General features: G+C 49.7%; 1 protein-coding gene across 1 annotated transcript in view; it reads left to right on the forward strand.

Annotated features, from left to right (window-relative positions):
• The window catches only part of Dnah1 (dynein axonemal heavy chain 1), a 63,491-nt gene continuing 37,092 nt past the window's right edge, over positions 1–26,399 (forward strand). Inside the window, exons 1-26 of the mRNA XM_027389525.2 lie at positions 1–77; positions 3,188–3,282; positions 3,838–4,162; positions 5,128–5,200; positions 5,925–6,099; positions 6,415–6,571; positions 7,440–7,572; positions 10,865–11,026; positions 11,591–11,843; positions 13,779–13,936; positions 14,802–15,013; positions 15,577–15,875; positions 16,997–17,147; positions 17,912–18,105; positions 18,311–18,536; positions 19,091–19,210; positions 19,631–19,713; positions 21,026–21,167; positions 21,611–21,766; positions 22,142–22,340; positions 22,525–22,778; positions 23,392–23,604; positions 24,634–24,798; positions 25,187–25,308; positions 25,447–25,552; positions 26,022–26,201. Coding sequence (XP_027245326.1) covers positions 3,872–4,162; positions 5,128–5,200; positions 5,925–6,099; positions 6,415–6,571; positions 7,440–7,572; positions 10,865–11,026; positions 11,591–11,843; positions 13,779–13,936; positions 14,802–15,013; positions 15,577–15,875; positions 16,997–17,147; positions 17,912–18,105; positions 18,311–18,536; positions 19,091–19,210; positions 19,631–19,713; positions 21,026–21,167; positions 21,611–21,766; positions 22,142–22,340; positions 22,525–22,778; positions 23,392–23,604; positions 24,634–24,798; positions 25,187–25,308; positions 25,447–25,552; positions 26,022–26,201 — 4,224 coding nt within the window. The 5' untranslated portion in view covers positions 1–77; positions 3,188–3,282; positions 3,838–3,871. The remainder of the gene's footprint in view (positions 78–3,187; positions 3,283–3,837; positions 4,163–5,127; positions 5,201–5,924; positions 6,100–6,414; positions 6,572–7,439; positions 7,573–10,864; positions 11,027–11,590; positions 11,844–13,778; positions 13,937–14,801; positions 15,014–15,576; positions 15,876–16,996; positions 17,148–17,911; positions 18,106–18,310; positions 18,537–19,090; positions 19,211–19,630; positions 19,714–21,025; positions 21,168–21,610; positions 21,767–22,141; positions 22,341–22,524; positions 22,779–23,391; positions 23,605–24,633; positions 24,799–25,186; positions 25,309–25,446; positions 25,553–26,021; positions 26,202–26,399) is intronic.

Here is a 26,399-nt window from a genome sequence, read left to right on the forward strand (position 1 = left end):
CCCGCCCCCTCGCAACGGGCCCAGCGTCCCTTCCTAGAAACAGGAGGGACCGACAACTTTGCTGTTTAGGGGAGCCGGTAGGTCCTTGAGGCGGCGGGATGATTGGGTCGGGGAAAATTCAAAAGGGCTCACAAGTGAGTGGACACGGAGGAGGCACCCTTGCCCACTGAAGTTCAGCATTCCCTCCCACGAGTGTGGGTCGGGGCTGGGGGAACGGTATAGAAGGCACCTTAAGCAGCCTTGCTGTTAAGTACTGTACTTAGCACACCATTTGGGGTGCGAATCCTACCCCTCCGCAGGGAGTGTGACTCAATGCCCTCCCTGTGGCAGGCTCCTGCAAGGATCCCTGCAAAGAAGGAGCCAAAATTCTGGCCCTCACCAGACGCCATTCTCTCTCCTTATCTGACCACAAAGTTGTTAGAGACCGACTCCTTTCCTTCCTTTACAAACCCCATTCAATTATTTGTTGGTTCATACAATAATTCAGAAAATGCATTCTGGGGACCTACTGCGTGCCAAGCTCCTGACTTTCCCATGGTAGGCATCCAGTTTCCAGAGATCAATGTGACTTGAAAATCCCTTGTCGACAGGCACGAAGGAGCAAAGTACCACATAATTTGTGGTTGTGGCCAATGGTGCAAGAAGCTGTGGGCACAGAGCTAGTTTTCATAGGCTGAATACATCAGAAGGATGAAGGACACCCCCAAGCCTGTGAGAGAGGTGACCACCTCCTGTGCTGTTTGCTCAGTACTCTCAGCAGAGGCAGAGACCCGGAGATCCTTTAAAGTTCACATCCTTTGTGAATGAGAGCTTACATAGTATATTCAGAGTCAGGGGATGGTGACTTGGAAGGCCTCCTGCTCAGGTCCTCCGTGAGCACCTATTTTGCACACGTATTAGGGCTTCTCCATATACTTCTTTGGACCTGAGTTTCCTTGTTTGTAACTGTTGATAGTACTCAGAGTGCCTGCTGTGAGGACCACACACCTCCTTCCTTCTCAGCCCCCACCTCCATTTTCTGTATATAGTCAGCCAAGTGGTTGAGCTGTGGGTGCCTCTTGCTGACTGTGAAACATTGGCCAAGTCACGCAACCTTCCCAGGGTTCATTTTCTCATCTCTGAAAATAAGAATAGTTTCAATTTCCACATAGGTTTAAATGGGATTGTGTATGAAATTAATCTGTGGTCTAATGACACTCACCATCCCTAGTTCTGGGCCTGCCAGAACCAACCCTGCCACCAGTATTACTACCTTGTTTCCTCACACAAAAATGGAGGAAAAGAAGTTCCCAGGGTGATAGCAGCAGAGGCCTTGCTGTGAGCCACATGCTCTCTCATTCCCAGGCAGAGGCTGCTGTCACCCATGGAGCTATGGTAAGAAGGCGGAAGTTTGTCTCTTACAATTCCTGCACACACTCGCTCTGTATAGGCTCCCCAAGTAGGGGCAGGAGTGGAAGGGATTTGTTGTGATGGGTTGGAAAGTAGAGGGAAATGAGTTGCTGGGTCTACAGCCCACTCTCCCATCTTCCTCTCTTGGGCTGTGCCTTGATGAATTCCCCCCCCCACACACACACACACTATCAACAATGCAGTCCCCTACTGCAACCTCCTCAGAGAAAAACAACTTACAGAACGGGACAATAAATCTGCTCACTCAGACTCCTTTGCTCCTGGCACACTGCAGTTTCTTGGACAGTCGTGTGTGCTAAGCCCCAAGCCCCAGTAAAGCTGACCAGTCATACTCAATATACTGCTGGACACACCAAGACCAAGATGCTTTCCTGTGGAGATGGGACCCTGGCCTCTCCAAGCCCAGCTGTCTGTTTGATGATTTTGTTCAAAGATGATGTCTGTGGGTTTGCAGAATGAGGAAGCTGAGCCTCAGGGAGTCTTCTTGTGTGCTATGTTGTCCTGAAAAGAGCAGTGAGTGTCACACAGGTAGGCCAGACTTGGTATAATCTTTAGTATCTGCCCTTGGAGGCAGCTGGCCACCAGGAGTAGGTTCATGTAGAGTTTCCCATAGGGAGGCCTGTCAGGTCTGCCTACTTAGAGGATGGTGAGCCTTCACACTGGGATCTGGGGCTTCTACAGGAACCCCACCTGCCTTTGTCTTTCAAATGGCCTTCCAACTCACCAACTTCTACTTAGAAAGTGCTTAGCTGCTGAGGTTGGTTTCTGGGCTGCTATGCAACTTTGGTCCAAACAGGCGTACCCCACTCCTCATGGTAGTATAGATGAGACCCTCTGCCAAAGTGTATAAGAAGATGCCAACAAGTCTCATTGAGAATGGAAGACTCCCAAAACATCCATGGCCTGTACTCCAAGCTCTTGTTAGCTTTGACACTGTGTGTAGAGGAGGTGAGGAAGTGAGATAAGGGCTTGCCAGCTCAGCCCTCTGTTTCTTTTTTTGCTAAGATGCCTTCTTTTGTGCTGGGGAGGTGGCTCGGTGGGTAAAGTGCTTGTTGCACAAGCATGATGACTTGAGTTCAGATCCTCAGGGCTCATATAAAAGCCAGGTATGATGATACAAGCTTGTAAGTCCAGCACTAGGAGGTGGCAGAGACAGGTAGATTCTAGGAGCTCAGTGACCTGCTAACCTAATTGAACTGGTATCCTCTAGGTTCCATGAGATACCTTGTCTAAAAAATATAATGTGGCCTATGAAATGCCTTAGCAAGTAAAGACATTTGTCACTGAGCCTGGTGACCTGAATTTAATCTCCAGAACCCATGGAAGGTGGAAGGACAGAAATGACTTCCCAAAGCTGGCCTCTGACCTCCACACATAAGATATGGCTCATGCACAACACACACACACACACACACACACACACACACACACAATAAATGTACATAAATGTAGAAATGTCTTGAGGGAGATAGCTGAATTAAGCCTCTGGCCTCTACATGTACACACACAGGCAAGTACACCCAGACACATGTGCACACATATTCATGCAAAACACACACATGATATTTTTTCATTGAATTTTTGAAGTGATTGTAGACTTTCTTTTATTTCTGTACTGCCATTACATGAAAACCTCTTCCCCACACATTTATATGTTACTGTAACATTCTCCCATTTAATGATTTACCCTGGCGGTAATGTTTTGAAGTACCTAAAAAATCAGCTGTGGTATGGGAAGGGATTGTTAATAATCACCCTGCAAATCCTTGTCCTCAAGGTGGTGGATGTGCCCATAGCCCAGAGACACCGGCTACCCCTTTGTGAAGACAGGAAGGTGATATTCCTTTCGCTGATCTGACACTCTGAATCAGGGTAAGTGAATGCCACTCTGTGGCTTATAGGGGGGTCTGTGGGCCCATACATGGGTCAATTTTTGCATCCCATTGGCAATATCATTGCATCCTCTGACTCCTGGGATGTGGGAGAAATGGATTGGGCAAGCATGGTGATCTTGTGCCCACATGGAGGAGGAGCAGACCAGTCCTGCAGATCTGGGCTAGGGCACTAGGACTACTTCTGTGTGTATGAAAGCCTTTGGGGGGAAATTCACCAAGTGAGTGAGTTCTGGGTCTTCCCTGCATCTCCTACAGTGCACAAGCCAGGCCTTGCTGCCTAAAAGAAGGGAAAGAGTGGGAAAGTCAGGAGGCACTGAGCTGGAGGCATCTACAGTTTCCTTCCCTCAACCCTTGATTCTCAAGGAAGTCCACTGTCACCTGGGGGACTGCTAGTATTGTCCTCTTCTGTTATCCATGGATAATAGACTTGGACTTGATCTAGAGAGGCAGTTTGTCCATCTGTAAATCATGGTTTTATCTAGGCTGAGACAGAGGTTGTCAAAGTGTGAGTGATAACTGTATCTTTTTGTAGGAGTTCTGACTGGGGAGACTCTCTGAAGAGCAGCATGGAAGAGCATGATAGAGAAAGACCAGGAACGAGCACTCAGGACACAGGATGCTGCCTAGTGCCGATTCCTGGAAGCAAGGACTATGACCTGGAGAAGATACTCCTCCAAGAATCAACTCGTCAGTTAGAAAAACAATCTCCAGTTCCTGACCCCAAGACTTTACCCCTCTCAGATTTAGGGCAGCCACGGAAGTCACCTCTGACAGGCACTGATAAGAAGTACCCCCTAATGAAGCAGCGTGGATTCTACTCTGACATCCTCAGCCCTGGAACCTTAGACCAACTTGGGGTGAGCATGGCAGCTGTCCCTTGCCAGCCTTGATCACTCCATGTGGGTTTCATTCATCCATCTTTTTGTCCTGCTCAATGTCAATTCATCAGTTCACTTAGCTACACAACTGTATCTATCCATCTGTCTATCCATTCGTCCATCTACCCACCCACCTAGCTATCCAATTTGTCAGTCCATTATTTTTTAGTTCATTGATAAGCCCTTCCTATGTTCCAGACATAGGGCTGAACATTGGAGACATAGCAAAGATAAGGCATGCACATCCCCGTTGTGATGGCCTTCCGAAGTCCCCAGAACCACTTCTGGTTAAGAAGGGGTGTATGGATGAGGCAGCATTCTGCTGAAATCTAAAAGTTATTTACTTGCTGGATAAGATGGGGCCTGAAGAATATGTCAAGCAGGGAGAGACGAGAGTACAAAGTCCCTGGGATCCTGGGAGAGAAGGCATGGTCCATGTGAAGAAGTAGGTGTAGAATCTAAACAGAGAGATCAAGGGATGGTGCCAGGGCCTGGAGGGAGATGAGAAGGAAACAGCTAGAAGAGAATTCCCAGAGTCCTGTAGGTTCCAAGCTGCCTTAGGAAGATTTTAGGCCGGGGAAAGACTGGAACAGCAGCTAGGACCCACTGGTACCGAGCTTACCAGTAGTGCCAGAGTGGCCCTTGGGAAAGGAAATACACCCAGAGACAACTCCTGACTTTGAGTTTCTGCCTAAAGGCTTGGCCCTTGGACATATGCTAGAGTGTTTTCTGGAAGGAAGGAAGCTATGTTGGACTCAAATAGGACAGCCAGGGGTGTCCCAGGTGTCTGTCATCCACCATGGCCTTTGAACAATATGTATAGGCTCAACTCAAACTCCTGGGGTGCTCTCCGGTGAGCAGTGGTAAACACCCAGCCTTGGAGTCACCCTGGGTCCTGACTGTGGAATGTTTGTACACACTCAAGGTTTCGGGCTTTGTTTCAGAATGTGTGCTGTGGCCCCTACGTGTCCCAGAATTTGATTCGTAAAGCTGACCTCGACAAGTTCACCCCAAAAGGTCAGTGCCAGGAGGACTGGGCATGTAGTGCTAATGGACATTCAGACTACCTCAGGCCTCAGGAAAATGGCCTCTACCTGGCAGAAAGCCTCAGCTTCCTCAAGGGTGAAATGATATTAGTGAATTGTGAGCTGTGCTTTGTCCTGACCCACTGTAGAGCTGAGTACAGGCCTGACTCTGGCCTCGGGCTCCTGAGGGCCACAATTCTCTCTACTGGGCTAGGCTCAGCAGGGTTTGAGTTTTCTTCATCCCCCAGAATATGGGCTGTAGGGAAGCCAAGATCATGTTTGAACTCTACCTGAAACAGAGCCTGGCCTAGGTAGATACCTGAGAGACCTTTCCTAAAGGAAAGAGGACTGACTGTCCATGGCTTCATTGTAAGTCTCTGAGCATACCTGAGGCAGAGAGAAGATGACTTTAGCAGAGTCCCAGTTATAAAAAGGAATTTGGCCTCATTGTTTTCCTCCTCCAACAGACAGTGTACCCCTCCCATCAGACCCAGATGCCCCATAGTCCCAAGCATCTATCCTTTATGTCTACCCCAAGAAAGGCCTTGCTCCTTCCCAGCACAGGCAAAGACTAACATTCCACAGCCTAGGCAGGACATGGCTACCCGGTTCCTATCTGAGGATATACCTTATGGCATGGCTTGGAGTAGAGCTGCTTGTTGGCCCTGGCCTGCACCCTCAGCACCCTCAGCCGCTGATGTCTCCTCTACCCATAGTGGACTCGTTCAAGGTTCCTGAGGACTTTCAGGGACTTGTGGAGCAGCAGTGCATTGGCGCTACCACGCAGCTGCTCACTCAGACTGACTTCCCGCTCCAGTCCTATGAGCCCAAGGTGCAGGTCCCATTCCAGGTGCTGCCCGGCCAGTGCCCTCGTAAGACTGAGATCGAGAGGTATGCTTGGGGGAGTGGTGGCTGGAGAGGGAAGCTGCCCCAAGGAGGCAGCATCTGCTGGGCTGGAGGGATCAGGGACAGAAGACCATGAGGGACAAGCCTCACAGCACAGCGTGTGCAAATGTGTGAGCCACTCTTCTTTGAATAGGAACAAATGGCTTTCCTTGCTATGGAATTGGGGAGGGTAGTGATGAAGTCAAGGAAGTAGGGCTGCTAAGGCAGGATAGAAGAGGCAGTTGGGGCCCTGGGTCTTTCCTGACATCCCCGAAGCTGCCTCATAAGCTGTCATCCCATGACTCTCCCTGCTCTGGCTAGGAGGAAACGGCAGTACTTGAGCCTGGACATTGAGCAGCTGTTGGCCAATGAGGGCATTGAAGCCAACAATCTCATGCCCAGACACCCAGACCTGCAGCACCCACAAACCATCGAACAGGGCCATGACCCACTCTTCCCCATATATCTCCCATTGAAGGTGAGCCACACTGTCATGATGACTGATAGATGGCAGTCTTGAACCCCAGGAGAAGCTCAAGGAGTCACATGACAAAGGGAACTCCCACTCCGGTCACAAGCACTCATTTGTCACATAATGGAATAATCAGAATTCACCCCCAGGTGGACAGGAATGGTCCCCAAATGAATTAGTCACCCATTCCCTAGTTCTTCCCTGGAATCCTGGACAACCCATGTGCCTGCTCTACATCCCAACCCTGGCCACTGGCATCTGTAAGCAGCTAGGCTGAATGTGGAGTAGGCTCCTGACCCTCTGACTAGAGCCCCCTTGACGATGGGAGCTTATGAAATGAAGAGAGTAGGGATGTAAGAGGGATTTGGTATCACTTTCTCAAGGTACAAACAAGGAAAGTGAATCTGGGGAGGATAGGGAGCACAGCCAGGCCCCAGCTCTTGCTGTCCTCTCCTCCCTTCCTCTGTGACCCTATGTGTTCTCTGGCTGGAGCCCCTGTGGGAAGCAGAGCTGAGTCCAGATGAGTATCACTCTACTAAGGTCACCTGCTGATTGTCTCTGTTGTTTCTGATCAGCATGTGTTTCTCAGGAAATCCCAGAGCTACTTGTCCCCTTGGGCCTGAGCATGGTGTTTCCATGTAGTCAAGAGAGCCCACATCCTCCTCTGAGACCCTGGGCACCTTCATACTGAGCATTTGGTGGCTTGGCTATACAGGGTAATCCCCCTCATTCAAACAAACACTATGCATCAATGGAAGCAGCAGGAGTCTTATAGATTAGTCTGCTACCAAGGTTGCAGAAGCCTCTGGCATGCTCAGTTTTGCTTGGCCACTAGGGGAATTGTTTCATTGGACAGTTGCCTGCTTTCTCCAAGGTGTTTGATAACGAAGAGTTTGATTGCCGGACTCCCCAAGAGTGGCTCAACATGGGCTTGGAGCCAGGATCTCAAAACAGGAAGCCTGTCCCTGGAAAAGCCCTTCTTCCCACAGATGACATTCTGGGCCATGGTGAGCAGGACCACCCCAGGATTGGGAAAACTGTCTTGTCCTAGAAAAGGCTGGCCAAGACACTTAGTCTTCCATGGGACCTCATAGCCAGGAGAACTGGCTAGTATTTGTTGAAGTCCCCCAGCCGTGATGCAGTCCAAGAATCTGGTCACACAGAGGCAGGGGTGCAAAGACCAGGGACAGCACTCCCAAGAGGACTGGGGACAGTAAAACAAACAAACTTGGGGGGGCATGTTAGGGAGATGGCTCAGTTGGTAAGAACACTTGCTGCCCAAGCATGAGGACCAGAGTTCAGAACCCCAGCATCCATGTAAAAAGCAAAGTGTGGTGGGCACACCTATAATCACAGTACTAGGGATGTGGGTAGAGATGGGGAGATCACAGGGGCTTGCTAGCTGCCAGCCTAACCAAGAAATGGTGAGTTCTAGGTTCAGTGAGATATCTTGTATCAAGGAAACAGGTAGAAAGCAATAGAGGAAGACATCTTTGTCCCTCTTTGGCATCCATGAGCATACACACAGGTGTGTTTACCTGCATACACACATACACACACACACACACACACACACACACACACACACACACACACAGAGAGAGAGAGAGAGAGAGAGAGAGAGAGAGAGAGAGAGAGAGAGAGAGAGAGAGAGAGAGAGAAACACAAAACAATCTTTATTGACAGTAAAGTAAAAACGCAAATGCTCATTGGAAATGTTTAAGGGCACAATCACAGACCTTCCATTCATCAACCCTGAAATCACTGTTGCTTCTGCTCTCAGTGACCTTTCTGTCCTTTCTATTTCTCTTTCTCCCTCCCCCGACACAGTTTTTGAGACAGGGTTTCTCTATGTAGCCCTGGCTGCCCTAGAACTCACTCTGAAAACCAGGCTGACCTTGAAATCATAGATCCACCTATCTCTGCCTTCCGAGTGCTGGGATTAAAGGTGTGCACAACCACCACCCAGCTTCGACTCTTTCTCAGTACATTGTCACAGAGGTACTCACACGAGCATTCATACACAGCTTGTCGCATACATTCGCAATCACATTCACTATATCACACACCATGCCCCTTCCAGGCATGTCATTGCATTCAAATACATTTCTACCACACGTACCCATGTATCTATTCGACAGTCACACATTCACAACCACTGGCACACCCTTTCCACATATATCTACCACCCAGATTGATATGTCTTATCCTTGCCTACATCTGTTTACAGTACCTATGGTTTCTCCATTGGCCTTTGATCTCCCCTGATGACCACAGAGGTTCTCTTCAATTGCCTGCTGTTAGGAGCAGTGACAGGGTGAATATAGATGCCACTCTGGCCTGCATGACTAGGTCTGTGAAAACTCCTAGGAAGATTCCTAAGTATGGTGTGGAGGTTGGTAGTGGGAGAGCTGAAGGCTGTGCACGGCTGAAGGCTGCTCTGTTCCCTGTCCTAGGATGGGTGGCAATGTGCAAACTGAATAATCCCAGGTACCCAGTCATCAGCTGGAAGGCAGGACTATATGAGCAAGGACAGGGTTAAAAGTTGTGTATCCTTCCCATGACTGTTTTCTGAGCAGGCTGCAAATGTGTTTCATTTTAGAATTATATTAATACTGGAATCAATTTATCTGAAGTAGACAAGATGCCCAGAGTGTTTCCTTCACTTTTGGGCTTAAATACAGAAACATTTAACTAAACTAAATTGATTCCAGTTCTCCAGTTCCTGGCAATTAAACCATTAGGAATGGGGCTGTGTTAACCTTAAATGCACCAAGTACCAGCCTACTTGCCCCACAGGGGCCCTGGCCTGGAGCAGGTACACTAGAGCAAAGAGAGGCTCACAGGGAGCATCAACCAGGGACCTCTTGTTTTTAGCTGGTAGTCTCTTGCGACATATTTTCCCATAAGTTGAACCAAGATGAAGATGATGTTTTCAAAAAGGAAACATCCCAGGAAGAGAAAAGCAAAGTAAAACCAGAGCTGATGAGGGCGCACAGCAGTGGCCTCCTCGGCTATCTGATGTCAGAGGCAGGCGCCATCATCCCAGAATATCAGCCCTTCCTTCCTTAACCCAAGCGGGAGAACCCATCAGTTTGTTTTAAGTCACTCCATGTGGAGAAGTTCTCTGCTGGGCACTGTGTGTGCATCTTATTTCTTTAATAATGTATTTAATACCAACTCTGCACCAGTTTCTGTCCTGAGCCCAAGCCTTCAGCTGTACTTAAGGTGGGACAGAATGGCTCCTGCACTGAGGGAACTGACAACGGCATGACCAAGTTAGGGTGGAAGCTACAAAGAGTAGCATGTTAGAGAGCACACAGGGCAAAGATGTTATGTGAAGCAGAGGTGCTTCTCCAAGGAGGAGCCACTTGAGCAGGGGACAAATCATCAGGCAGCAGTCACGGCCAGTGCAAAGGACCTGAAGCAGAGCAAGCCTGAAAGTTACAAGGATAGGCAGACTCATAGCATATGAGCAAAGTGGTTGTTCCCAACCCTGCCCTGCCCTGTCCTGTTCTGTATAGGTCAGTGGGCTCTATATTCAGAGGTGTCTTGGTCACCTTTAGAGAGTCATCTAGCTTCACCCATGATGACCTCTTGTGGTGGGTCCTCAACAGTGCTGTTTGTATTTCTGGGTTTTGTTTTGTTTTGTTTATGGATATTTTGCCTGTACTATGTATGTGTACCTGGTGACTTTAGAGGCCAGAAGAGGGCACTGGATCCCCTGAAATCAGAGTTACAGACAGTTGAGAGCTGTCATGTGGGTGCTGGAAATCAAACCCCAGGTGTCTGGAAGAGCAACCAGTGCTCTTGATTGTTGACCGTCTCTCCAGCCCCCAACCTTGGTTTTGAGACAGGGCAGCATGACTGAGTTGCCAGTCTATCCAAGAACTCACTTTGTAGCCCAGTCTGGCCCTGAATTTTTGGCAGCCCACTGCCTCTGTGTCCCAAAGTAACTAGGATTACAGGCACATGCCACCAGGCTCTGCACGCAGCAGGGCAGGGTTTTGTTGGGCTGCACCTTCCATGGTTCCCCATTGATATGTGTCTCTCTCCACTCTGATGAGGGTTGTGCCCTGAAGCCTTGTCTTTCTGGGTCCTCTTATAACTGAAGCTTCCTCAGAGGTCAGATCATCTGAGAGGAAGCAGGACTGCTGCTTGGCTGGAGCCAGAAAGGGTGTCCTGTGGAAAGAGATGCCAGTCTAGTCACCTCTGAGCTCCATTCCCAACACTGGCTGCCATACTCCCCCATCCACCACTATGGCAGAGAGTATGATAGGGTATCCCTCTCTATTTTAGAGGACCCCAAGAGTCAGGACCTGGACTACAGGTGGTGTGATGTTGGCGTCCTTGACTATGATGAAGAAAAGAAACTGTACTTGGTGCAGAAAACTGACGACAGAGGCTTGGTGCGCGATGAAATGGGGATGCCCATTGTGAATGGAGGAGTTACCCCCAACGGTAACAAGCTCTGTACCTTCCCCTCACCCCCAGGACGGGGGGGGGGCGTCCCAGCTGAAGCTTGGCCCAGCCTGTGACTACAGCTCAATCCCACCAGCTCAGTTCTGAATTCTACCTTACTGGGTTTATTAACCAGGGCCCGCCCCCTGACCAGTTTGAAGCAAAGGACTTGGAGAAGGCAAATGGCCACTCACTGGCCTGTGGGCTGTGAGCAGCTGGCCCAATGACTTTCATTGTGGTGTTGTAAAGGAAACCAAGGCCTGTTAATCATGTTTGTTCTGGAGTATAGAGGAAGGAATACCTGAATAGCCTCCCCTGTGTAACTCCTGCCAGAGAAAGGCTCTTTTATACAGTTTACAAAGTATTTTCATATGCATCCATAACACCTTATGAAGTAGGCAGAGCAGGAAATGTCATTTTGCCCATTTCACACATTTAACTGTGTGGTGCACCACACCCCATGATAATAACAACTTGCTCACAGCCACCAGCTGAGGCAGAGCTGGCCAGAAGCCAGTACTCCAGCCCAGGGAGCCTGACTATGTGTCATTTCACCACCCCCAGGAAGGCCACCCCTGCTGGTCTCCCAGTACTGGGTGCCACGGATCCAGCTGCTCTTCTGTGCTGAAGATCCTCGTGTGTTCACACAGCGGGTGGTCCAGGCCAATGCTCTACGCAAGAACACAGAGGCGCTGTTAATGTACAACCTGTATGTAGACTGCATGCCCACCGAGGGCCGGCGGGTCATCAACGAGGAGAGCCTGAGCAAAATAAAACAGTGGGCTTTGAGCACACCACGCATGCGCAAGGGGCCTCAGTAAGTTGGGGGCTGCATCCTCCCTGGACCTTCCTGTGGGGGTAGTGTTGCTTTAGATGTTCTTTATGTGTACAGCATTCTGCCTCCATGTATGCCTACATACCAGTGGAGGGCATCAAATTTCATTATAGATGGTTGTGAGCCACCATGTGGTTGCTGGGACTTGAACTCAGGACCTCTGGAAGAGCAGTCAGTGCTCTTAACCCCCAAGCCATCTCTCCAGCCTGAAACTGGCTTTTAAAAGACTTTTAAATTCTATTTTTATTTTATGTGTATGAGTACCTGCTCCTATGTATATATAGCATGTGTGTGCCTGGTGTCTGTGGAGACCAAAAGTGGGAGTCGGAGTCCCTAGAACTGGAGTCACATATGGTTGGGAGGTGTTTTATGGGTGCTGGGTAACCGAACCCAGGACCTCTGGAAGAGTAGACACTGCTCTTAACTGCTGAACCATCTCTCCAGCCCCCAAATTGGCTTTTACTCCAAGAAGCCTCAGTTGCTTTTAGTGGGGAATTTAGAAGCCAGGATTTAGGCATTAAATGTATTGCTGCAAGGTCTTAGAGCAGACACATGCAGGGGAAAATGTTTTCCTGGACATAATTAAACTTATATATAGCACCTCTACACACCCCCATATTTCCTTTACATTTATCTTTTTTTTTTTTTTCAAAGCAAGAGCCCCAATGAAACCTTCAAATTGACTCCAACACCATTTGGCTCATTCTCACTGTGACAAAAATTGTGGCTATCTTCACCTGAAGAAAATTGATTCCCATTGTTCAACACACGTTGGTCTATATGCTCAGCCCTAGAATACACCAAAAGTAGTTTCAAATGGCTGGTCCATGCCAGTTAGAAGAAAAACTCTATACAAATTCTATACAGTTTCAATTTTTATTTGTTTTGCTTTTTTTTTTTTTTTTTTTTTGAGGCAGTCCTGAAACTACCATCCTCCCACTGAAGCCACTTCAGTAGTGGGTTTGCAGGCATGGGCCCTCCATCACCCAGTACTGGGATTGCAGGCATGGGCCATTCATCACCCCAGTACTGGGATTGCAGGCATGGGCCATCCATCACTTCAGTACTGGGATTGGAGGCATGGGCCTCCATCACCCAATACTGGGACTGCAGGCATGGGCCATCCAACACCCCAGTACTGGGATTGCAGGCATGGGCCATTCATCACCCCAGTACTGGGATTGCAGGCATGGGCCCTCCATCCATCACCTCAGTTCTGGGATTGTAACCATGGGCCTCCATCACCCAATACTGGGACTGCAGGCATGGGCCATCCATTACCTCAGTACTGGGATTGCAGGCATGGGCCATCCATCACCCAGTACTGGGATTGCAGGCATGGGCCATCCATCACCCCAATACTGGGATTGCAGGCATGGGCCATTCATCACCCCAGCTTCTCAGGAGAAATTCTGGCACTGTGTCCTTTTCTCTCTTTAATAGGAGAATATAGTCAAAATATTGTGTTCAAAGCTGATTTGATTTGATTCTTTCTCACCAATATGGTATTTATATATTTTATAAGATGTAGTTCTGTTCAATTATTTTAATTTTTAAGTAAGTTTTTAAAATAACACTTGTTGAGAGAGAGAGAGAGAGAGAGAGAGAGAGAGAGAGAGAGAATGTGTGTGTGTGTGTGTGTGTGTGTCTGTGTGTCTGTGTGTATGTTCATGCCACAGTGCATATACAGAACACAAGATGACTTTTGGGAGTCTGTTCTCTCCTTCCACCATGTGGATTCTGGGAACCATATGCAAGCTATCAGGCTTGGTGACAAGCACCTTTACACAGTGAGTCTTTTCACTGTCCCTCAGTTTGTATCTTTTACATATAAACTGTATTGCACTCATAACTTATACTCAGCAGGGTGTATAAACTGTCTCCCTCCCTGACTTCCTGTCTCCCTCTCTGTGACAGGGTCCTGGAGCACCTGAGCAGCCTAGCCAGAGAAGTGAGCCTGGACTATGAGCGAAGCATGAACAAGATCAACTTTGACCAAATTGTCTCTTCTAAGCCAGACACATTCTCCTACGTGACTCTTCCCCAAAAGGAGGAAGAAAAAGTGCCCGACCAAGGTGAGAGCCTCCGGCCTCTGGCTGCCCATCTGGCTAGTTCACCCCACCCCTACCTCTTTCTGTTCAGCCCCTAAGGGCCTCATAAACAAGGTACTCCCTTGTGCCCACCCTGTCCCTAGTCTTTAAACCTTTCTTTTGCCAGATTCCCAGGGAATTCTTGTCCAAGGAACAGTGTGTGTGTGTGTGTGTGTGTGTGTGTGTGTGTGTGTGTGTGTGTGTGTGTGTGTGTGTTCCTAGTAATGCAGAAGCCACAAGGTAAATATGTACCCGGAAAGCCATGACCAAAAGTAGACGTTAGGATCCTGCTAGTCAGGCCTCAAAAGTATATAAGCCTTTCTTCCTCAGTAACAAGAGGAGAATTGGCATTACTACAGTTCCATGGACATGCAAAAGACCAAGTCTCAGAACAAACCCCAAGAGTTCTTCTTGTTTTGAGCCCACCCGTACATGTAGAGTACATTTTCTGGCCCAGATGCTTGTGTGTGATGTGCCCAGGATACAGACTAGGCTGTGGATAGCAAGCATTCTTGTGGTCAAATATTCCTTTGGGGTCCCAGGGCAGGCTCCAGACCAGCCTCTGGCTTCATGTAGCATGGGAAGAAGATTAAGAAGGGGGCCTACAGGTACCACCCACTATTCAAAGGATCCAGTGACCACTAATGATCCTGGAGGAATCTCAGAGCAGGTGACTCACTATGGGCTTCAGGGCTTCTCCCAAAGGCTAGAGTAGGAAAAGAAGGGTCTGGGGATAAAGTTGACTGTGCTGAGAAGAAAGCAGTTGTGTCCCCTCCATCAAGCATTCTAGCTGAGTCCTGGCCCTCAGTGTGTCCCAGGCTGATGCTGGCTTTTGCCCCCACCTCTGTAGGACTGGTGAGTATCCCCAAGTACCCCTTCCGGGAGCAAAAGGAGGATTTCACTTTTGTGTCCCTGCTCACTCGGCCAGAAGTCATCACAGCTCTGAGCAAGGTGCGGGCTGAATGCAACAAGGTGACCTCCATGTCCCTGTTCCACTCAAGCCTCTCCAAGTACAGCCGCCTGGAGGAGTTTGAGCAGATCCAGTCTCAGACCTTCTCCCAGGTACCTGGCCATCAGAGCATTGAGGATGGGGGCCTCAGGACTTTACAGCCAACAGTACTGGCCTCAAGGCCCTACTGGAGTGGGAGAAGGGCAGAGTTCATCTTGCTGGGCAAGGAGAACCAGTGTGGGCTTCCTTTCCAGTCCTTCTGAGCTAGCCCTGGTGGCCTTAGGGCAGATCTCCTGTCTTAAGGGAGAACAGGAACCACAACCCCATCACAATACTTGAGGACAGGGTTTGAGGGGCATGGCTGTAGCCTCTCTCCATTCAAGTCTGTCTTGCTGTCGCTCCTGCATTCTCCCTTTCTGCCTCCTTCTCATCTGTGTGTCTGTCTCTTTCCCATGGCTGCTTCTGAGTCCCATGTCCTCTGCCTCTCCTCCAAGCAGCCCTGGACCCCAGATGTCACATTGAGGTATTGGTCCACAGAGCTTGGCAGCAAGTTGTAGGAGATTTCCCTCCATTGTCATATGAGTCTCAAGAACCCTGCCACATTACCTTTGAGCATAGTAGCTATGGATGGTGGATCCCTGGGGTGGCTTTTCAATGACATTTGTGTCTGCTCCAGGTACAGATGTTCCTCAAGGATAGCTGGGTCAGCACACTGAAAGTAGCTATGCGAAGCAGCCTTCGAGACATGAGCAAGGGCTGGTACAACCTTTATGAGACTAACTGGGAGGTATATCTCATGTCAAAGTTGCGCAAGCTGATGGAGCTCATCAAGTACATGCTGCAGGACACACTGCGCTTCCTGGTGCAGGACTCACTGAGCAGCTTCTCACAGTTCATTGGTGATGCTTGCTGCAGTGTGCTTGACTGCACAGATGACATGGCCTGGGGTGAAGACCTTGTCAATAGCCCCTACAGGTGGGTTCAGATGGGCAGAGGCACTGGGAAATGACTTTGTTGGGCAACCAATGTCAGGGTACCAAACATACCAGGTTCTTGACATCAGAGAGTATTCACCATCTCTAGGTTACCCAGGCATGTCCCCTCCAGCTCTAGCTTACATTCTGGTGATCATCATTATTCATGTAGTCATTCTTTGAGTTGCTTTGATAATACTGATTCCTTACCATGAACCAGATGTTGGTCTTAGGGTACTCTGAGATACAGTTTTTTGGGGGTTTTGTTTGTTTGTTTGTTTGTGTGGGTTGGTTTTGATTTTTGAAACAGGGTTTCTCTTTGTAGCTTTGTAGACCAGGATGGCCTGAACTCACAGAGATCTGCCTTCCTCTGCCTCTCAGGTGCTGGGATTAAAGGTGCTTGCCACCACCACTGTCTTGATACAGTTTTTACTGTATCTTATTTCAGTAGGGGGCAGGCATAGCAAGACATTTAATAAATACTATCATTGCCAATTTTATGATGTACTCTGGGGATGGATCTTTGCCTTGGAGTCAGGAAGGAGGTAGCATCTGAGGCATGAGGACACTAGAGGTAACTGGCAGGACCAAATGGAACAAAAGCACCAGGAGTAGAAAGGACTTGGAACCAGCTGAGGAAGGATAGGCTAGCAAGTATGGCTGGAATATGGAAGGGCAGATAGGCCTGGTCAGAGGAAATGGGACAGGTCAGAGGGACCAGTCTAGATCACCAAGCACTTCCAGGGTTCAGTACTACGGGCTGAATTTATTTTTAGTAAGTCAGAAGCTATCAACAGAGGCCTCACTGGGATCTATCAGCAAGGCTTTTGATGTAGCTCACATTTCAGAAGCTGAGGATATCAGACTCCCAGGAAGAATATGGGGGTTTTAGCAAGAGGCCTGGCCAACCGGTCCAATGACCTCAAGACCAATGTAGAATGGTATTAGCTCCAGAATTTCTGGGGCAAGAGCCAAAGACGCTTTCTGGCTGGCCTTGAGCTTTCTGTCTAGTAAATCAGGGGTTTTTGTAGGGAAAGAGAGGGCAGTGTTATAGAAGCTTGAGATCACAATGCTGGCGAGAAGGGATAGGCATTCTCAACCAGCCCAGTTATTTTCCTCCAGGCCTCGGAAGAATCCCCTGTTCATTGTAGACTTGGTGCTGGACACCTCAGGGGTACACTACAGCACACCCCTAGAGCAGTTTGAGATGACTCTGCTCAACCTCTTTGACAAGGGTATCATGGCCACCCATGCTGTACCCCAACTAGAGAAGGTATGTACTACAGGCTGGGCCAAGCCTAGGTGCTAAGAGCCATGGAGTGCTTTCACAAATACTAGAGTAGTTCCTTACCACAGGCCTTCCACTAATGGGCAGTAGGCGTGGCTCTCAAACTCATAAATATCTCCTCTAATCCTCACCACAAATGGAACTACTAGCATTGCTGCCTTGTAGACCTGGAGAATTAAACCAGTTAAACCTAGTTTACAAGACAGCTAAATATCAGGACATCAGTTTGAATCTTAGACGTTTTGGAGTAGTTCTGCCACAGCCATATAGGCCTCATACCCCACCCCCTTTGTCTTCTCCATCTCTGAGCCCCTTTCTCCACCTCAAGTGTAGACTACCAGGTGGAGTTCCACACAAAACTAGTATCCAAGGTCTCAAGTCACCACTGTTACCCATACACCAAGTTGCACACAGCCCACTCTCCAGGCCTAAGAGACTCCATAACTCAAGTCCCTTTCTGCTGTCAGTCAGCACCATTGGCAGCCTGGTTGCCTCATCTGCTCCTGCCCTTGGAAAGTCTGAGTCAGATCAGGCAGAGGGGATATGGTCCCTCAGTCAGCCTCACAGTAACTTCTGCATTTGTTTTAGTCCACAGTCATTTATGAGACATGTCATTGCAAGCCCTTCCCCCACTCCTATGCCACACTGCCTGTTCTTGCCCACATTTCTGCCTATTCAGTCTTTAAAGCACTCTGCTACCCACTCTAGGGCTCATCCAATTCTGCCTTTTTTTGTCCTTTTCCTTAAAGCTGGTGATGGAGGACATTTTTATCAGTGGTGACCCTCTGCTGGAGTCAGTGGGGCTTCATGAGCCATTGGTAGAGGAGCTACGGGCTAGCATCACCAATGCCATTTGTAAGGCCATGATCCCACTGCAGGCCTATGCTAAGGAGTACGGGAAGTATCTGGAGCTGAACAACAATGACATTTCCACCTTCCTCAAGTATGTGCGTGCGTGCGTGCGTGCGTGCGTGCGTGTGTGTGTGTGTGTGTGTGTGTGTGTGTGTGTGTGTATGCCAGTGTGTGTGTGTCTGTCTGTCTGTCTATATGTGTGCATGTGTCAGTGTGTGTGTGTCTGTCTGCCTGTCTGTCTGTGCATGCATCCCCTCCTATCCTGCTAACTATCCTCTGCTCTCTACTACCTTCAGAGACTATCAGATTAAGTGCCCGTCGGCAGAGGAGGTGAGAGAAGTGGTAGTTACCCACCTGAAGGAGAAAGAGATCCTAGACAACTCACTGCCTAGCAGCATCATCATTGGACCATTTTACATCAATGTTGACAATGTTAAGCAGAGCCTGTCTAAAAAGCGCAAGGCCCTGGCCACTTCTATGCTGGATATCCTAGCCAAGAACTTACACAAGGAGGTAGACAGTGTAAGTAATGACTGGCCTGGCCCCAGGGACCCCAGAAACATACAAGCAGCCTTGCACACATGGTGTACTCCCACTAGTAAATGTCCCAGGTAAAGTCTGGGGTATGTTCAGGTGCCTGGGTCAAAGAAGGTACCTGGAAGTCACCCTCCCTTGATCCTTGTCTGCATTCATCTGTTTCCAAATGTTAATAGAAGGTTGATACCTCCATCCCTAGACTTTTAGAAACATGCAAAGCTCTTGTGAAGGACAGCCTGAGCTAGACTGTTCCACAGAGTTGAGGGTATGCAAGTACAGATGTTAGAAACCCTAACATGTGTGTTCCTGGGTCCTGAGGAGACTGAGAGTGGAAGACACTGGGCGATGCCTTTGCCTCAGAAGAGATCTCAGCAACCTAGTGAGCCTGTCAGGAACCTCTCTCTTGGAAAGCATGGCAGAGTATAGCCATGGGAGAGTATAGCCTGACTTCCAGGCCCTGGGGATCTTGAAGAGAGACAGGGCCCAGGGTAGGCGAGGCACAGAACCCTCCCTAGAGCCCTCCAATCCTCACCCACCAGATCTGTGAGGAGTTCCGCAGCATTAGCCGAAAGATCTACGAGAAGCCCAATAGCATTGAGGAGCTTGCTGAGCTCCGAGACTGGATGAAGGGGATTCCTGAAAAGCTGGTAGTGCTGGAGGTAAGGCAGGCACACAGTGCTGGGTGTCCAGGAGCCTCCTGGGACCAGATGTTGCAGTTGGGTGATGCATTAGAGACCCAGGGTTGGACACCTAAAACCATTGGTTAGAGCCTGGGGGCTGGGACAGGCAGAGGCTGGGAGAGCAGAGCCAGGTGGTGAGGCAAAGCAGATGCCCAGGGACTGGTAGGATGGAGGGTTATAGGTTGGGGGGATGCAGAGACTTGGAGCTGAAGGCATACGTCAGAGGACGGGAACCAGAGATGTGGTGGCCATGGCTCTTGGAGCCCAGGGCCTGGTTTTAAAATCTGTTGAAGTTTCCCCTCTCTGAAAGAAAGCACCTATTCCCTGGCCTCCAGCCACTTGGAGAACCCATCCAAGTAGCCCCTCCCCAGCATGGCTCATTATTCCCTGCTCATGCAGGAGCGGATTGGAAAGGTCATGGCTGACTACGAGGTCATGGATGAATTTCATTACAACCTTACCACAGACGACTTCAATGACAAGTGAGTGGGAGCATTGTTCCCGACCCTGGCTATTAGGTGGGCAGCGGGAGATGCTGGGCTGCAGTGGTGATCAAATGTACCGGCTGTCAAAAGCTATGAAATCACACCAGAAATGCCTCCCCACAATGCTCTAAACCATGGCTCCTACCAGACATGGTCAAGCAGCCTGTGGGCAAACAGAAATCATGTGGGGGCTAATTATCTTAGTTTAGGGACCACATCACTGTCCTATTGATGATCTTGTATACACATCTACCCTGGACATGGAGTGGTTGGGGAACAGTGAAGGAAACAAGATTAGTCTGTTGGACAGCTTGTGAACACTAGCAACCCCTCCCCCAGTTATGCCTTACAGATGGAGGTCCCACACATCAGCTTGAGAAAGCTTCATTTCAGAAGGAGCCTTCCCAAGGGTGAATACCCCTAAGCCAGCTGCAGCTAGAAACTTTAAAAGTTCCACTGAGACCTTGTGTCAGGTAGCAGAGGGAGCTGGCTGATGTGAAGGAAGCTGATCTGATGGCTCTGGTTGGTCAACAAAGGCATGCAGGCTAGAGACTTGATTTTGCCTCATCTGAGAATTCTGGGACTTAAGAGGAAATATATTGTCTTAGCTAAGTTTCTGTTTCTGTGATGTAACACCATGACCAAAGCAACTTAGGGGGAGGAAAGAGTTTATTTTGCTTACAGCTGTATATCACACTTTCAGCAAAGGCAGTTAGGACGGGAACTTGGAGGCAGGAGCTAATGCAGAGGCCATAGAAGAGTGTTACAGGCTTGCTCCCCACACCTCACCCAACCTACTTTTTTATAGCACTCAGGACCACCAGCCCAGGGGTAGCACTACCCACAAGGGGCTGAGCCCTCTGACATCAAACAGGTTGTCTACAACCTGATCAGGCAGTTTCTCAATCAGGGTTCCCTCCTCTCCAATTACTCTTGCTTCTATCAAGTTAACATAAAACTGGCTAGCATTCTTTGTCCTCACTCTCCTGTTATTTCTCCTTTGCCCCTTGCATGGGCACACTGGAGCTGCATCTCCCTGAGTGCTGACTATGGCCCCCAGAAGGCAGGGCAGGGGTGTCTCCCCACAGGTGGCAGTGGCAGCCTCTCAGCTTACTCAGACTTCCCAGTTCCCCAGTTCCAGCTGGATCCAGCTGATACTGTGTTTCTTTCATGCTACCCCAACCTAACCCTGCTCACCACCCTAGCTGCTTAGGTTTGGTGCCTGGACACCTAGAAGGGTGGCCCTTCCTTTCTATCCTATTATTTCACCTGTAGCATCTTCCCAAATCCTGATCCTCTTCCCTGCCAGATGGGCTGCCAGCAACTGGCCCTCTAAGATCCTTGGGCAGATAGACATGGTGCGGCAGCAACATATTGAGGATGAGGAGAAGTTCCGCAAAATCCAGATCATGGACCAGAACAACTTCCAGGAGAAGCTGGAAGGACTGCAGGTGGGGCTTGGCTTAGGTCTCTACTAGGACCTGTTCTCCTACACACACACACACACACACACACACACACACACACTGTTGTCCTACATCTTGCATTAGGAGATGCCATGTCAGTATATGATGGATGACTAGATGGACAAATATACATAAGGGCTGAGAGAATTAACTGAAAGGCAAAGAGATGCCTGGATAGAATATTTCAGAAAATTTAGCAATAATGGACCCAACCTTCTTGATTGTATGACTGGCATCCCAGTGGGCAGTGAGCACAGTATTCAAAGATTTATGTTTGCTCCCTGGTCCTGTGGCAGGCTGCCTGTGATTTCTGGCAAATGACTCACCACAAAACAGTTCTTTCAGATAGGAGACGATGCCCTGGGTATGTGGAACACATGGTCATCATAGGACTCAGATGCATTTAACCCTTGTTCCTTGGCCTACAGCTGGTGGTGGCTGGCTTCTCCACCCATGTGGAGATTGCACGAGCACACGAGATTGCCAACGAGGTGCGTCGGGTCAAGAAGCAGCTGAAGGACTGCCAGCATCTGGCGATGCTCTACAACAACCGCGAGCGCATCTTTGGCTTGCCCATCACCAATGTAGGCCTACTGTGGGCACCTTGCCCTACTTCTCAGGGCTTAAGGAAGCAAGGAAGCAACTTGGATCTGCAGCCATAGCAGAGCCCAGCTGCTATGGGGCAGATTCAGGCGTGCTAGGGTAGAACTGAGCTAGCTACAGGATAAAGATAACCTTCCTTGGCTCTCAGGATGGGGAAACCAGAAGAAACAACCTTATGAGGGTCAGCCTAGACCTTGGAAGCTCAGCATCCAAAGCCTACATTTTGCAGGAGAATGAGTCCATGGGGCAAGGATAGCAGCCAAGAACAAAGAAGGGAAAGAGGGCCTGGCCAAAGTAGAGATAATGTGGAGAAAGCCCTCTGAGCATCTTGACATCCCTACCCTCTGTCCCTATAGTACGACAAGCTCTCAAGAATGGTGAAGGAATTCCAACCCTACCTGGACCTCTGGACCACAGCCTCAGACTGGTTGCGCTGGTCTGAGAGCTGGATGAATGACCCCCTGTCAGCCATTGATGCTGAGCAGCTAGAGAAGAGTGTCGTTGAGTCCTTCAAGACCATGCACAAGTGTGTGAAGCAGTTCAAGGACATCCCAGGTAGCTTAGAATATTTGCCAATGAGACCCATGCAAAAGTCATGGCTTGGTCGGGTTTGTTATTCCCTGTCCAATACTGGTCAGACAGCCTGATAGCCAGCCAGCCCTTTCCTGGGGACCCGGATTATCTAGCCTCTTTCTTCCCTGGACTGGCTAACTTTCTTGCCCTCCTACCTACCCCACAGCCTGCCAGGAGGTGGCTTTTGACATCCGAGCACGTATAGAGGAGTTCAAGCCATACATCCCGCTGATCCAAGGCCTGCGCAACCCTGGTATGCGGAACCGGCACTGGGAGATACTGTCCAATGAGATCAACATCAATGTCAGGCCCAAGGCCAACTTGACATTTGCCCGCTGCCTCGAGATGAACCTTCAGGATCATATTGAGAGCATCAGCAAGGTGGCTGAGGTGGCTGGCAAGGAGTATGCTATTGAGCAGGTGAGTACAAGCAAGCCTAATCCCACCTGTCCGTTGCTGAACAGGATAGCTTCTAGCTCTTGCAATGGCAGCCATTTGGGAGGATAACAGTAGTGGCTTCATCCCTGGGGTGGGGATACATCTTAAGTTAATAATGTAGGTGAAGTGCTTGGCACCATGCCCACCACTGCTATAATCCTCCATTTCCCTCTCAAGACTAGCAAGGAGCCAATAGCATTATCATCATTTAGCAGATGAGCACAGAAGTTGAAAGTGTAGCCAGCCTTGATGCATGCTTTTAGCCCTGCACTGCTAAAAGTTAATTTAATTAATTAGAGAAACTTAAGGCTCAGGGAGGTACAACAGTGGCCAAAATAACACATTCTTGAGGAGTGACCACACTCCTAACTGGCACCCAACTGCCTCTCAGGTTGCACCCATATGGGCTTGAGTAAAGCCTGAATTCAGACAGAGGCCCACTGGGAACTTGCTGATTAGGCAAGCTGGGAGTATTTGTCAGTGGGGCCCACACGAAGGCCATGGCCTGACAGAATCCATGATTCCCTGCCCAGTGCTAGTCAGACAGCCTAACAGTCTTTTCCAAGCACACAGCTCTGAATGTTCCCTACCACAGGCACTAGACAAGATGGAGAAGGAATGGTCAGTCATCCTATTCAACGTGTTGCCCTACAAGGAAACAGACACCTATATCCTCAAGAGCCCAGATGAAGCCTCACAGCTGCTCGATGACCACATTGTCATGACCCAGAGTATGTCTTTCTCACCATACAAGAAACCCTTTGAGCAGCGCATCAACTCCTGGGAGACCAAACTGAAACTGACCCAGGTAGGCCTTCCTCCTTTTGTCCCCCCACCAAAGGAGCACTGCCCACCAAGTCTCACTTAAGTGTATTTAGACATGGCACCTGTTCCCCCAGCTCTCTAACAAGCCTCCACCTGGAAGAGGGTGCCAGGACGGTGCCACCCACATATGCGGTCTAGCTACTGAAAGAGGCAGTCAAAGCTGTGGAAAGAGTGACGCTCAGTTAAACAGTTTGGCTGCCTAAGCTTGGGACAGTGTAGTCATTGGAACTTTATTCTCTGGACTCCATAAGGCCCCAGGCACCTCAGTATCCTGTCCACCTGTCCTGAGCCTCCCTTTCCCACCCCATATGTGATACTTGAGGAGAGAGGCCAGGGTGCTTGAGACAACAGCTCTCTCAGGCTTTTAAGACCAGAGGCAGGGGCTGCTCACAGAGCCCTAGAGGGTAAGCATGAACATGTGTCCCACAGCCTTTCCCTTCAGTCCTTCTTGGATGTTGTATATATGCCAGCAAAGACCAGAAGTCAGGTGAAGGGGGATTATCTGTACCTCATTGATCAGGGGCCTCCCTGCATTGCTCACACTGGCCCCCACCTGTAATTCCCACCCCACCTTCCATCTCTGACTCACCCACACCTGCCTGTAGGGCCTCATTCCCAATGAGGCCCTTGCTCAGCACCCCTTAAAGGGGCTTCACAAATACCAGGCCCCTAGTGATCCAGGAACAGAATGACCACTAGTGTATTCCTCAAGAACAGAAAACCATGCCCATCTTCTTGGTGCCCATTTAAGTCTGGCATGGACCTGATGCAGAGATAACCATGGTACTAATCATTCATCTCTCATGAGCAGAGATGAATGAATCAGTTTGCATTGATGGAGAAGACGAGGTAAGTCCCAGGTGGGGAATTGGGAGGCAGAAAGGAAGATGGCTCTGTGCAAAGTGACCCAGTAGACACTGGCTCTGATGTGGGTGCTCTGCCCTGTACTCTGATGGAGTGAAATGTCTCCACCATGGACACTAAACCCAACCCAAGCCCCCAACTCTGACAGGAAGTACTGGAGGAGTGGCTGAACTGCCAGCGGTCCTGGCTCTACCTGGAGCCCATCTTCAGCTCTGAGGATATCACCCGGCAGCTGCCCGTGGAGAGCAAGCGCTACCAGACCATGGAGCGCATCTGGAGGAAAATCATGAAGAATGCCTATGAAAACCGGGAGGTGAGCCCCCGGAAGGCCGCTAGCACCTCCAAGGCACTCTAATCACATTGCTGAGGATGTCTCAGTCTTTTCCCTCCCTAAACAAGGATTAGGTTGTGGCTCGTGTTTTTGGGAGTGGACTCCTGGTACCAGAAACGCCCCTCAGAAACAGTGGTTTTAGCATTTCAGGGATCCTGCCCAGTCCTGCAGCAAGGCAATGCCTTAGCCTTATTACCCTTCTTTTTTGACTACAGAATGGTTTCTCAGGACTGATGGAGGCAACCCCTAGCCCAGGAATCAGTCTCCTGCCCCTTATCCCCTGGTGGCATCTGGCTGGCATGGGTACTGTCTGGTGCCCCCATCCTACTCACTCCCTCCTTCTCTCCCTGGCTGGCTCTGGTTCCTGCAGGTGATCAATGTATGTTCTGACCAGAGGCTGCTGGACAGCCTGAGGGATTGTAACAAGTTGCTGGACTTGGTACAGAAGGGCCTCAGCGAGTACCTGGAGACCAAGCGAAGTGCCTTCCCCAGGTATGCACCACAGCCCAGGACCACATATGGGCCCTCAAGTGCTCTGCCAAGCTAGTAAGCACCATATCAGTGGTGTTAGGGCTGCCAGGGCCCAACAAGTCCATCTAACCTTTTTCATCACCCATGTTCCCCTGTAAGATTCTACTTCCTGTCGGATGATGAACTCCTGGAGATCTTGTCACAGACAAAGGACCCCACGGCTGTGCAGCCCCACCTACGCAAGTGCTTCGAGAACATTGCCCGGGTATGTAGCTCGGGTTAGGGCTTGGCCAGTGTACTAGGGTACTCTCCAGAAGAGACATCTCTCCTCTCATGCCAATCCCTCTTAGAGATGAGATGGCAAGAGAGACCCTGGTCCTCAGAAGCACACCTGGGGCTGGTGGGAAGGAGGTTATAGCTAAAGAACCCATGCCTTGCCTTGAGCCTGGGAGCCCTGGGGTCCTAACTCAGCCAGCAACTCCTGTCCTCCCACAATACTGATATCCCCTGAGGGGTGGAAACACAGAGGGCAAGCTTAGCCTCATCCCCAAGGGCTGAAATACATCCTGTCAAATTGCTGTTAGGGAAGGCCCAGTGAAGGCAAACTCTGGGGGTGCCCCTGCACAGAGCTAGCTCCTCTAAGGGTAAGGGTCAGGCCAGGTCAGTCTGGGGCTGGGGGCAAGCCCTCTGGCACACCAGAGTAACCCACTCCTACCCACTCCCATTGTCCATAGCTGTTGTTCCAGGAGGATCTGGAGATTACACACATGTATTCAGCAGAGGGTGAAGAGGTGAAATTGTCCTTCTCCATCTACCCCTCCAGCAATGTGGAGGACTGGCTGCTGGAGGTGGAGCGCAGCATGAAGGCCAGTGTGCATGACATCATCGAGCAGGCCATCAAGGCCTACCCTACAGTGAGTGTAGCCTTCCTGCTCAGCCTCCAGTGTGCTCCCTCAACAGTGCCTCTCTGCCATAGCCTGCCTCCACCTCCAGCCATTCTGTCAGCCTGCAAGAGGCTCAGTGCTTTAATAACTGCTGTCTTTCTGAGAGAACATTTGAACCCATTGAAAGGCCAAAGCACAGACAGCGTTCAAGCGAGGAAGAGGACAGGG

The sequence above is a fragment of the Cricetulus griseus genome (assembly GCF_003668045.3).
Source record: "Cricetulus griseus strain 17A/GY chromosome 1 unlocalized genomic scaffold, alternate assembly CriGri-PICRH-1.0 chr1_1, whole genome shotgun sequence".
Lineage (NCBI taxonomy): Eukaryota > Metazoa > Chordata > Mammalia > Rodentia > Cricetidae > Cricetulus > Cricetulus griseus.